General features: G+C 58.1%; 3 protein-coding genes across 3 annotated transcripts in view; 1 reads left to right on the top strand and 2 right to left on the bottom strand.

The window, feature by feature from the left end:
* Positions 1–1,685: 1,685 nt before the first annotated feature.
* Positions 1,686–2,552, bottom strand: LOC138364907 (uncharacterized). The gene has a single exon (XM_069324987.1). It carries the CDS (start codon positions 2,550–2,552, stop codon positions 1,686–1,688), a length of 867 nt encoding a protein of 288 aa, XP_069181088.1.
* An 858-nt stretch (positions 2,553–3,410) lies between these two features.
* On the bottom strand, positions 3,411–3,887 carry LOC123759159 (uncharacterized). The gene has a single exon (XM_069324986.1). It carries the CDS (start codon positions 3,885–3,887, stop codon positions 3,411–3,413), a length of 477 nt encoding a protein of 158 aa, XP_069181087.1.
* A 1,400-nt stretch (positions 3,888–5,287) lies between these two features.
* The window catches only part of LOC123759160 (uncharacterized), a 45,859-nt gene continuing 38,464 nt past the window's right edge, over positions 5,288–12,682 (top strand). The window contains exon 1 of the mRNA XM_069324985.1: positions 5,288–5,372. Within this exon, the coding sequence (XP_069181086.1) occupies positions 5,288–5,372 (85 nt within the window). The remainder of the gene's footprint in view (positions 5,373–12,682) is intronic.

The following is a 12,682-nucleotide window of genomic DNA, read 5'->3' as shown; positions in this document are numbered from 1 at the left end:
CACTCACACCAACCACCAACACCATCGCCAAAACCTACCAACACCACCACCACCACCATCATGCTCTTCCAACCCTGTTGCTGGTTCCTGATTCTTCTGCTACTTGCTGCTACGGAAGGTGTGGCAGAAGGTGTTCCCGCTGACGAAGGCCGAGGCCCCAACCCTCGTGAGTAGACTGACCAAGAAACTCTTCTTTGTTGTTGAACAAAGACATGGAAAATAGTTGACCAGACCACACACTAGAAGGTGAAGGGACGACGACGTTTCGGTCCGTCCTGGACCATTCTCAAGTCGATTGTGAGACTCACAATCGACTTGAGAATGGTCCAGGACGGACCGAAACGTCGTCGTCGTCCCTTCACCTTCTAGTGTGTGGTCTGGTCAACTTACTTTAGCCCCGTTATTGTGACTCATCGCCTGCATATGGAAAATAGTCTTTGTGAGACACTAACTTTTAAGTCAAGGATGTGGAGGATCTTCAGTCCAAACATTACAGGTGAAAATATGATTTTGTATAGCTCTGGTCCATTATCAAGCCCTGGTCCATTATCAAGCCCTGGTCCATTATCAAGCCCTGGTCCATTATCAAGCCCTGGTCCATTATCAAGCCCTGGTCCATTATCTAGCTCCTGGTCCATTATCTAGCTCCTGGTCCATTATCAAGCCCTGGCCCATTATCTAGCTCCTGGTCCATTATCTAGCTCCTGGTCCATTATCGATCCCCTGGTCCATTATCAAGCCCTGGTCCATTATCTAGCTCCTGGTCCATTATCTAGCTCCTGGTCCATTATCTAGCTCCTGGTCCATTATCTAGCTCCTGGTCCATTATCTAGCTCCTGGTCCATTATCAAGCCCTGGTCCATTATCTAGCTCCTGGTCCATTATCTAGCTCCTGGTCCATTATCGATCCCCTGGTCCATTATCAAGCCCTGGTCCATTATCAAGCCCTGGTCCATTATCTAGCCCTGGTCCATTATCTAGCCCTGGTCCACTATCTAGCCCTGGTCCATTATCAAGTCCTGGTCCATTATCTAGCCCTGGTCCATTATCTAGCCCTGGTCCATTATCTAGCCCTGGTCCACTATCTAGCCCTGGTCCATTATCAAGTCCTGGTCCATTATCTAGCCCTGGTCCATTATCTAGCCCTGGTCCATTATCAAGCCCTTAGTCCATTATCAAGCCCTTGGTCCATTATCGAGTCCTGGTCCATTATCGAGTCCTGGTCCATTATCTAGCCCTTGGTCCATTATCAAGCCCTGGTCCATTATCAAGTCCTGGTCCATTATCAAGCCCTGGTCCATTATCAAGTCCTGGTCCATTATCTAGCCCTTAGTCCATTATCAAGCCCTGGTCCATTATCAAGCCCTGGTCCATTATCAAGCCCTGGTCCATTATCAAGTCCTGGTCCATTATCTAGCCCTTAGTCCATTATCAAGCCCTGGTCCATTATCAAGCCCTGGTCCATTATCAAGCCCTGGTCCATTATCTAGCCCTTAGTCCATTATCAAGCCCTGGTCCATTATCTAGCCCCTGGTCCATTATCAAGTCCCTGGTCCATTATCTGGACTCTGGTCCATTATCAAGTCCTTTTCTATTATCAAGCCGTGGTCCATTATCTAGTCCTGGTCCATTATCTAGCCCCTGGTCCATTATCAAGCCCTGGTCCATTATCAAGCCCTGGTCCATTATCTAGCCCCTGGTCCATTATCAAGTCCTGGTCCATTATCAAGTCCTGGTCCATTATCAAGCCCTGGTCCATTATCAAGCCCTGGTTCATTATTTAGCCCTGGTCCATTATCAAGCCCTGGTCCATTATCAAGCCCTGGTCCATTATTTAGCCCTGGTCCATTATCTAGCCCTGGTCCATTATCAAACCCTGGTCCATTATCAAGTCCTGGTCCATTATCTAGCCCTGGTCCATTATCAAGCCCTGGTCCATTATCAAGCCCTGGTCCATTATCAAGCCCTGGTCCATTATTTAGCCCTGGTCCATTATCAAGCCCTGGTCCATTATTTAGCCCTGGTCCATCATCAAGCCCTGGTCCATTATCAAGCCCTGGTCCATTATCAAGCCCTGGTCCATTATTTAGCCCTGGTCCATTATCTAGCCCTGGTCCATTATCAAGCCCTGGTCCATTATCTAGCCCTGGTCCATTATCAAACCCTGGTCCATTATCAAACCCTGGTCCATTATCTAGCCCTGCTCCATTATCAAGTCCTGGTCCATTATCAAGTCCTGGTCCATTATCTAGCCCTGCTCCATTATCAAGTCCTGGTCCATTATCAAACCCTGGTCCATTATCAAGTCCTGATCCATTATCAAGACCTGGTCCATTATCAAGCCCTGGTCCATTATCAAACCCTGGTCTATTATCAAACCCTGATCCATTATCAAGTTCTGATCCATTATCAAGACCTGGTCCATTATCAAGCCCTGGTCCATTATCAAACCCTGGTCCATTATCAAGTCCTGGTCCATTATCAAGTCCTGGTCCATTATCTGGCCTCTGGTCCATTATCAAGTCCTGGTCCATTATCAAGTCCTGGTCCATTATCAAGCCCCTGGTGCATTATCAAGCCCTGGTCCATTATCAAGACCTGGTCCATTATAAAGTCCTGGTCCATTATCAAGCCCTGGTCCATTATCAAGACCTGGTCCATTATCAAGTCCTGGTCCATTATCAAGCCCTGGTCCATTATCAAGACCTGGTCCATTATCAAGTCCTGGTCCATTATCAAGTCCTGATCCATTATCTGGCCTCTGGTCCATTATCAAGTCCTGGTCCATTATATAGCCCTGGTCCATTATCTAGCCCCTGGTCCATTATCAAGTCCTGGTCCATTATCTAGCCCCTGGTCCATTATCAAGCCCTGGTCCATTATCAAGCCCTGGTCCATTATCAAGCCCTGGTCCATTATCAAGTCCTGGTCCATTATCAAGCCCCTGGTCCATTATCAAGTCCTGGTCCATTATCAAGCCCTGATCCATTACATAGCGCTGGTCCATTATCTAGCCCCTGGTCCATTAGCTAGCCCTGGTCCATTATCAAGCTCTGGTCCATTATCAAGTCGTGGTCCATTATCTAGCCCCTGGTCCATTATCATGCCCTGGTCCATTATCAAGTCGTGGTCCATTATATAGCCCTGGTCCATTATCTAGCCCCTGGTCCATTATCAAGTCCTGATCCATTATCTAGCCCCTGGTCCATTATCAAGTCCTGGTCCATTATCTAGCCCCTGGTCCATTATCAAGTCCTGGTCCATTATCTAGCCTCTGGTCCATTATCAAGTCCTGGTCCATTATCAAGTCCTGGTCCATTATCTAGCTCCTGGTCCATTATCAAGTCCTGGTCCATTATCTAGCCTCTGGTCCATTATCAAGTCCTGGTCCATTATATAGCCCTGGTCCATTATCTAGCCCCTGGTCCATTATCAAGCCCTGGTCCATTATCAAGCCCTGAACCATTACCAAGTCCTGAACCGTTACCAAGTCCTGTACCATTACCAAGTCCTGAACCATTACCAAGTCCTAAACCATTACCAAGTCCTGTACCATTACCAAGTCCTAAACCATTACCAAGTCCTGTACCATTACCAAGGCCTGTACCATTACCAAGTCCTGTACCATTACCAAGTCCTAAACCATTACCAAGTCCTGTACCATTACCAAGGCCTGTACCATTACCAAGGCCTGTACCATTACCAAGTCCTGTACCATTACCAAGTCCTGTACCATTACCAAGTCCCGAACCATTACCAAGTCCAGAACCATTACGAAGTCCTGTACCATTACCAAGTCCCGAACCATTACCAAGTCCAGAACCATTACGAAGTCCTGTACCATTACCAAGTCGACTTGACAATGCTTCCAGAGGGACACGAATCATTGTAATTTCCTCCTCACTAATGCCACCGCGACGCCCCAAGGATGCGGGGGCTTCGATTTCCGTATATGTGTTAGGGAATAAAAAGCTCTCGTCCACTTCCTCGACTTGTGAAAGGAGCTTCGATCCCACGACCACTGTGCCAAGGGCGAGGTTTACTCCATGCAGCAATTAAGGGGACAAAGAGGGGGATCGACACCAGGTAACTTGAGTGTGTGTGTGTGTGTGTGTGTGTGTGTGTGTGTGTGAGTGTGTGTGTGTGTGTGTGTGTGTGTGTGTGTGTGTGTGTGTGTGTGTGTGTGTGTGTGTGTGGTGGGGATATTTTGAGAACGTGTGGGAGGAAGCCAAGGCTTGCTCGAAGGAGAAGCGACGTAGACACACACTTGGAAGATGAGGATTTTTTTTCCTTTAGTTAGAATACATATATATATATATATATATATATATATATATATATATATATATATATATATATATATATAATGTATATTAGGTTTCACGCCGTGGCTTACAGTGCCACTGGCTAACAACACTATACTGGCTTGTATTATCAAACACCTGACACACTATGGCTTACAATACCACTGGCTTAGAATATCACTGACAGATTATTAGTGTACTACAATACCACTGACTTAAGTACCATAAACTTACAATACCTCTGGCTTGTAATACCACTGACACAATACCAGTGAGTTACAATACCAGTGACTTACAATACCAGTGACTTACAATACCAGTGACTTACAATACCAGTGACTTACAATACCAGTGACTTACAATACCAGTGACTTACAATACCAGTGACTTACAATACCAGTGACTTACAATACCAGTGACTTACAATACCAGTGACTTACAATACCAGTGACTTACAATACCAGTGACTTACAATACCAGTGACTTACAATACCAGTGACTTACAATACCAGTGAGTTACAATACCAGTGACTTACAATACCAGTGACTTACAATACCAGTGAGTTACAATACCAGTGAGTTACAATACCAGTGACTTACAATACCAGTGACTTACAATACCAGTGACTTACAATACCAGTGACTTACAATACCAGTGACTTACAATACCAGTGAGTTACAATACCAGTGACTTACAATACCAGTGACTTACAATACCAGTGACTTACAATACCAGTGACTTACAATACCAGTGACTTACAATACCAGTGACTTACAATACCAGTGACTTACAATAACAGTGACTTACAATACCAGTGACTTACAATACCAGTGACTTACAATACCAGTGACTTACAATACCAGTGACTTACAATACCAGTGACTTACAATACCAGTGACTTACAATACCAGTGACTTACAATACCAGTGACTTACAATACCAGTGACTTACAATACCAGTGACTTACAATGAAACAAATATAATGCGATCACTCGTCTGTGATCGCTGCAAGCGAGATTTAAATAGATCCGAGGAATGTGTAGTCGTGTACTTCCTTGAGGCAGAAGGTGAGGCAGAGCTCCTTGAGGGGGGGCAGGCTTCCCTCAGGCGAGGCAGAGCTCCTTGAGGCGGGGCAGGCTTCCCTCAGGCGAGGCAGAGCTCCTTGAGGCGGGGCAGGCTTCCCTCAGGTGAGGCAGAGCTCCTTGAGGCGGGGCAGGCTTCCCTCAGGTGAGGCAGAGCTCCTTGAGGCGGGGCAGGCATCCCTCAGGTGAGGCAGAGCTCCTTGAGGCGGGGCAGGCTTCCCTCAGGTGAGGCAGAGCTCCTTGAGGCGGGGCAGGCATCCCTCAGGTGAGGCAGAGCTCCTTGAGGCGGGGCAGGCTTCCCTCAGGTGAGGCAGAGCTCCTTGAGGCGGGGCAGGCTTCCCTCAGGCGAGGCAGAGCTCCTTGAGGTGGGGCAGGCTTCCCTCAGGTGAGGCAGAGCTCCTTGAGGCGGGGCAGGCTTCCCTCAGGTGAGGTAGAGCTCCTTGAGGTGGGAAAGGCTTCCCTCAGGTGAGGCAGAGCTCCTTGAGGCGGGGCAGGCTTCCCTCAGGTGAGGCAGAGCTCCTTGAGGCAGGGCAGGCATCCCTCAGGTGAGGCAGAGCTCCTTGAGGCGGGGCAGGCTTCCCTCAGGTGAGGCAGAGCTCCTTGAGGCGGGGCAGGCTTCCCTCAGGCGAGGCAGAGCTCCTTGAGGTGGGGCAGGCTTCCCTCAGGTGAGGCAGAGCTCCTTGAGGCGGGGCAGGCTTCCCTCAGGTGAGGTAGAGCTCCTTGAGGTGGGAAAGGCTTCCCTCAGGTGAGGCAGAGCTCCTTGAGGCGGGGCAGGCTTCCCTCAGGTGAGGCAGAGCTCCTTGAGGCAGGGCAGGCATCCCTCAGGTGAGGCAGAGCTCCTTGAGGCGGGGCAGGCTTCCCTCAGGCGAGGCAGAGCTCCTTGAGGTGGGGCAGGCTTCCCTCAGGTGAGGTAGAGCTCCTTGAGGTGGGAAAGGCTTCCCTCAGGTGAGGCAGAGCTCCTTGAGGCGGGGCAGGCTTCCCTCAGGTGAGGCAGAGCTCCTTGAGGCAGGGCAGGCATCCCTCAGGTGAGGCAGAGCTCCTTGAGGCGGGGCAGGCTTCCCTCAGGCGAGGCAGAGCTCCTTGAGGTGGGGCAGGCTTCCCTCAGGTGAGGCAGAGCTCCTTGAGGCGGGGCAGGCTTCCCTCAGGTGAGGTAGAGCTCCTTGAGGTGGGAAAGGCTTCCCTCAGGTGAGGCAGAGCTCCTTGAGGCGGGGCAGGCATCCCTCAGGTGAGGCAGAGCTCCTTGAGGCAGGGCAGGCATCCCTCAGGTGAGGCAGAGCTCCTTGAGGCGGGGCAGGCTTCCCTCAGGCGAGGCAGAGCTCCTTGAGGTGGGGCAGGCTTCCCTCAGGTGAGGCAGAGCTCCTTGAGGCGGGGCAGGCTTCCCTCAGGTGAGGTAGAGCTCCTTGAGGTGGGAAAGGCTTCCCTCAGGTGAGGCAGAGCTCCTTGAGGCGGGGCAGGCTTCCCTCAGGTGAGGCAGAGCTCCTTGAGGCGGGGCAGGCTTCCCTCAGGTGAGGCAGAGCTCCTTGAGGCGGGGCAGGCTTCCCTCAGGTGAGGCAGAGCTCCTTGAGGCGGGGCAGGCTTCCCTCAGGTGAGGCAGAGCTCCTTGAGGCGGGGCAGGCTTCCCTCAGGTGAGGCAGAGCTCCTTGAGGCAGGGCAGGCATCCCTCAGGTGAGGCAGAGCTCCTTGAGGCGGGGCAGGCTTCCCTCAGGCGAGGCAGAGCTCCTTGAGGTGGGGCAGGCTTCCCTCAGGTGAGGCAGAGCTCCTTGAGGCGGGGCAGGCTTCCCTCAGGTGAGGCAGAGCTCCTTGAGGCGGGGCAAGCTTCCCTCAGGTGAGGCAGAGCTCCTTGAGGCGGGGCAGGCTTCCCTCAGGTGAGGCAGAGCTCCTTGAGGCGGGGCAGGCTTCCCTCAGGTGAGGCAGAGCTCCTTGAGGCGGGGCAGGCTTCCCTCAGGTGAGGCAGAGCTCCTTGAGGCGGGGCAGGCTTCCCTCAGGTGAGGCAGAGCTCCTTGAGGCAGGGCAGGCATCCCTCAGGTGAGGCAGAGCTCCTTGAGGCGGGGCAGGCTTCCCTCAGGTGAGGCAGAGCTCCTTGAGGTGGGAAAGGCTTCCCTCAGGTGAGGCAGAGCTCCTTGAGGCGGGGCAGGCTTCCCTCAGGTGAGGCAGAGCTCCTTGAGGCGGGGCAGGCTTCCCTCAGGTGAGGTAGAGCTCCTTGAGGTGGGAAAGGCTTCCCTCAGGTGAGGCAGAGCTCCTTGAGGCGGGGCAGGCTTCCCTCACGTGAGGCAGAGCTCCTTGAGGCGGGGCAGGCTTCCCTCAGGTGAGGCAGAGCTCCTTGAGGCGGGGCAGGCATCCCTCAGGTGAGGCAGAGCTCCTTGAGGCGGGGCAGGCTTCCCTCAGGTGAGGCAGAGCTCCTTGAGGCGGGACAGGCTTCCCTCAGGTGAGGCAGAGCTCCTTGAGGCGGGGCAGGCATCCCTCAGGTGAGGCAGAGCTCCTTGAGGCGGAGCAGGCTTCCCTCAGGTGAGGCAGAGCTCCTTGAGGCGGGGCAGGCATCCCTCAGGTGAGGCAGAGCTCCTTGAGGCGGGGCAGGCTTCCCTTAGGTGAGGCAGAGCTCCTTGAGGCGGAGCAGGCTTCCCTCAGGCGAGGCAGAGCTCCTTGAGGCGGGGCAGGCATCCCTCAGGTGAGGCAGAGCTCCTTGAGGCGGGGCAGGCTTCCCTTAGGTGAGGCAGAGCTCCTTGAGGCGGAGCAGGCTTCCCTCAGGCGAGGCAGAGCTCCTTGAGGCGGGGCAGGCATCCCTCAGGCGAGGCAGAGCTCCTTGAGGCGGGGCAGGCATCCCTCAAGTGAGGCAGAGCTCCTTGAGGCGGGGCAGGCTTCCCTCAGGCGAGGCAGAGCTCCTTGAGGCTGGGCAGGCTTCCCTTAGGTGAGGCAGAGCTCCTTGAGGCGGGGCAGGCTTCCCTCAGGTGAGGCAGAGCTCCTTGAGGCGGGGCAGGCATCCCTCAGGTGAGGTAGAGCTCCTTGAGGCGGGGCAGGCTTCCCTCAGGCGAGGCAGAGCTCCTTGAGGTGGGGCAGGATTCCCTCAGGCGAGGCAGAGCTCCTTGAGGCGGGGCAGGCATCCCTCAGGTGAGGCAGAGCTCCTTGAGGCGGGGCAGGCTTCCCTCAGGCGAGGCAGAGCTCCTTGAGGCGGGGCAGGCTTCCCTCAGGCGAGGCAGAGCTCCTTGAGGCGGGGCAGGCATCCCTCAGGTGAGGCAGAGCTCCTTGAGGCGGGGCAGGCTTCCCTCAGGTGAGGCAGAGCTCCTTGAGGTGAGGCAGGCTTCCTCTCAGGTGAGGCAGAGCTCCTTGAGGTGAGGCAGGCTTCCGCTCAGGTGAGGCAGAGGTAACTCTCCCTCACACTGAGGCTGGGAAGATGGTACGTCACACTTCCTTGTTACTGGTAAAAGACATCTTCTCGTGTCACGTGACTCTTCTTCCCTCTTGCTTCGCCTGGTTTACTCCCTCCACTCTCCCCATGCCTTGGTGTTCATGCTTTATTCCTTCTACTCATTCTTCCAACCTTCTCTGTTTATTATGGTCTCTCTTCCCCTCTGTTTTGCTCTCATTCCTCTCTCATTCCTTTTATCAGAGGCACCCCTCCCTCCACCAGAGGCACCCTCCCTCCACCAGAGGCACCCCTCCCTCCACCAGAGGCACCCTCCCTCCACCAGAGGCACCCTCCCTCCACCAGAGGCACCCTCCCTCCACCAGAGGCACCCTCCCTCCACCAGAGGCACCCTCCCTCCACCAGAGGCACCCCTCCCTCCACCAGAGGCACCCTCCCTCCACCAGAGGCACCCCTCCCTCCACCAGAGGCACCCTCCCTCCACCAGAGGCACCCCTCCCTCCACCAGAGGCACCCCTCCCTCCACCAGAGGCACCCCTCCCTCCACCAGAGGCACCCCTCCCTCCACCAGAGGCACCCTCCCTCCACCAGAGGCACCCCTCCCTCCACCAGAGGCACCCCACCCTCCACCAGAGGCACCCTCCCTCCACCAGAGGCACCCTCCCTCCACCAGAGGCACCCCTCCCTCCACCAGAGGCACCCCTCCCTCCACCAGAGGCACCCCTCCCTCCACCAGAGACACCCTCCCTCCACCAGAGGCACCCTCCCTCCACCAGAGGCACCCTCCCTCCACCAGAGGCACCCTCCCTCCACCAGAGGCACCCTCCCTCCACCAGAGGGACCCCTCCCTCCACGAGAGGCACCCTCCCTCCACCAGAGGCACCCCTCCCTCCACCAGAGACACCCTCCCTCCACCAGAGGCACCCCTCCCTCCACCAGAGACACCCTCCCTCCACCAGAGGCACCCTCCCTCCACCAGAGGCACCCTCCCTCCACCAGAGGCACCCTCCCTCCACCAGAGGCACCCCACCCTCCACCAGAGGCACTCCACCCTCCACCAGAGGCACCCTCCCTCCACCAGAGGCACCCCTCCCTCCACCAGAGGCACCCCTCCCTCCACCAGAGGCACCCACCCTCCACCAGAGGCACCCCACCCTCCACCAGAGGCACCCCTCCCTCCACCAGAGGCATCCTCCCTCCACCAGAGACACCCTCCCTCCACCAGAGGCACCCTCCCTCCACCAGAGGCACCCCACCCTCCACCAGAGGCACCCATCCTCCACCAGAGGCACCCCACCCTCCACCAGAGGCACCCCACCCTCCACCAGAGGCACTCCACCCTCCACCAGAGGCACCCCACCCTCCACCAGAGGCACCCCTCCCTCCACCAGAGGCACCCAACCCTCCACCAGAGGCACCCATCCTCCACCAGAGGCACCCCACCCTCCACCAGAGGCACCCCACCCTCCACCAGAGGCACTCCACCCTCCACCAGAGGCACCCCACCCTCCACCAGAGGCACCCTCCCTCCACCAGAGGCACCCCACCCTCCACCAGAGGCACTCTACCCTCCACCAGAGGCACCCCACCCTCCACCAGAGGCACCCTCCCTCCACCAGAGGCACCCCACCCTCCACCAGAGGCACCCCACCCTCCACCAGAGGCACTCCACCCTCCACCAGAGGCACCCCTCCCTCCACCAGAGGCACCCCTCCCTCCACCAGAGACACCCTCCCTCCACCAGAGGCACCCCTCCCTCCACCAGAGGCACCCTCCCTCCACCAGAGGCACCCTCCCTCCACCAGAGGCACCCCACCCTCCACCAGAGGCACTCCACCCTCCACCAGAGGCACCCTCCCTCCACCAGAGGCACCCCTACCTCCACCAGAGGCACCCCTCCCTCCACCAGAGGCACCCACCCTCCACCAGAGGCACCCCACCCTCCACCAGAGGCACCCCTCCCTCCACCAGAGGCATCCTCCCTCCACCAGAGACACCCTCCCTCCACCAGAGGCACCCTCCCTCCACCAGAGGCACCCTCCCTCCACCAGAGGCACCCCACCCTCCACCAGAGGCACCCATCCTCCACCAGAGGCACCCCACCCTCCACCAGAGGCACCCCACCCTCCACCAGAGGCACTCCACCCTCCACCAGAGGCACCCTCCCTCCACCAGAGGCACCCCACCCTCCACCAGAGGCACTCTACCCTCCACCAGAGGCACCCCACCCTCCACCAGAGGCACCCTCCCTCCACCAGAGGCACCCCACCCTCCACCAGAGGCACCCCACCCTCCACCAGAGGCACTCCACCCTCCACCAGAGGCACCCCACCCTCCACCAGAGGCACCCTCCCTCCATCAGAGGCACCCTCCCTCCACCAGAGGCACCCCACCCTCCACCAGAGGCACCCTCCCTCCACCAGAGGCACCCTCCCTCCACCAGAGGCACCCTCCCTCCACCAGAGGCACCCACCCTCCACCAGAGGCACCCTCCCTCCACCAGAGGCACCCACCCTCCACCAGAGGCACCCTCCCTCCACCAGAGGCACCCTCCCTCCACCAGAGGCACCCTCCCTCCACCAGAGGCACCCTCCCTCCACCAGAGGCACCCTCCCTCCACCAGAGGCACCCACCCTCCACCAGAGGCACTCCACCCTCCACCAGAGGCACCCCACCCTCCACCAGAGGCACCCCACCCTCCACCAGAGGCACCCCTCCCTCCACCAGAGGCACCCCACCCTCCACCAGAGGCACCCCACCCTCCACCAGAGGCACCCCTCCCTCCACCAGAGGCACTCCACCCTCCACCAGAGGCACCCCACCCTCCACCAGAGGCACCCTCCCTCCACCAGAGGCACCCCACCCTCCACCAGAGGCACTCCACCCTCCAACAGAGGCACCCCACCCTCCACCAGAGGCACCCCTCCCTCCACCAGAGGCACCCTCCCTCCACGAGAGGCACCCCTCCCTCCACCAGAGGCACCCTCCCTCCACCAGAGGCTCCCTCCCTCCACCAGAGGCACCCCTCCCTCTACCAGAGGCACCCACCCTCCACCAGAGGCACCCTCCCTCCACCAGAGGCACCCTCCCTCCACCAGAGGCACCCACCCTCCACCAGAGGCACCCTCCCTCCACCAGAGGCACCCACCCTCCACCAGAGGCACCCACCCTCCACCAGAGGCACCCTCCCTCCACCAGAGGCACCCACCCTCCACCAGAGGCACCCACCCTCCACCAGAGGCACCCACCCTCCACCAGAGGCACCCTCCCTCCACCAGAGGCACCCTCCCTCCACCAGAGGCACCCTCCCTCCACCAGAGGCACCCACCCTCCACCAGAGGCACCCCACCCTCCACCAGAGGCACCCACCCTCCACCAGAGGCACCCTCCCTCCACCAGAGGCACCCTCCCTCCACCAGAGGCACCCACCCTCCACCAGAGGCACCCACCCTCCACCAGAGGCACCCCACCCTCCACCAGAGGCACCCACCCTCCACCAGAGGCACCCTCCCTCCACCAGAGGCACCCTCCCTCCACCAGAGGCACCCACCCTCCACCAGAGGCACCCACCCTCCACCAGAGGCACCCACCCTCCACCAGAGGCACCCACCCTCCACCAGAGGCACCCACCCTCCACCAGAGGCACCCACCCTCCACCAGAGGCACCCTCCCTCCACCAGAGGCACCCTCCCTCCACCAGAGGCACCCCACCCTCCACCAGAGGCACTCCACCCTCCACCAGAGGCACCCTCCCTCCACCAGAGGCACCCCTCCCTCCACCAGAGGCACCCCTCCCTCCACCAGAGGCACGCACCCTCCACCAGAGGCACCCCACCCTCCACCAGAGGCACCCCTCCCTCCACCAGAGGCATCCTCCCTCCACCAGAGACACCCTCCCTCCACCAGAGGCACCCTCCCTCCACCAGAGGCACCC

The sequence above is a fragment of the Procambarus clarkii genome, chromosome 15 (genome assembly GCF_040958095.1).
Source record: "Procambarus clarkii isolate CNS0578487 chromosome 15, FALCON_Pclarkii_2.0, whole genome shotgun sequence".
NCBI lineage: Eukaryota > Metazoa > Arthropoda > Malacostraca > Decapoda > Cambaridae > Procambarus > Procambarus clarkii.
This window is presented reverse-complemented; position numbering and strand designations above follow the sequence as displayed.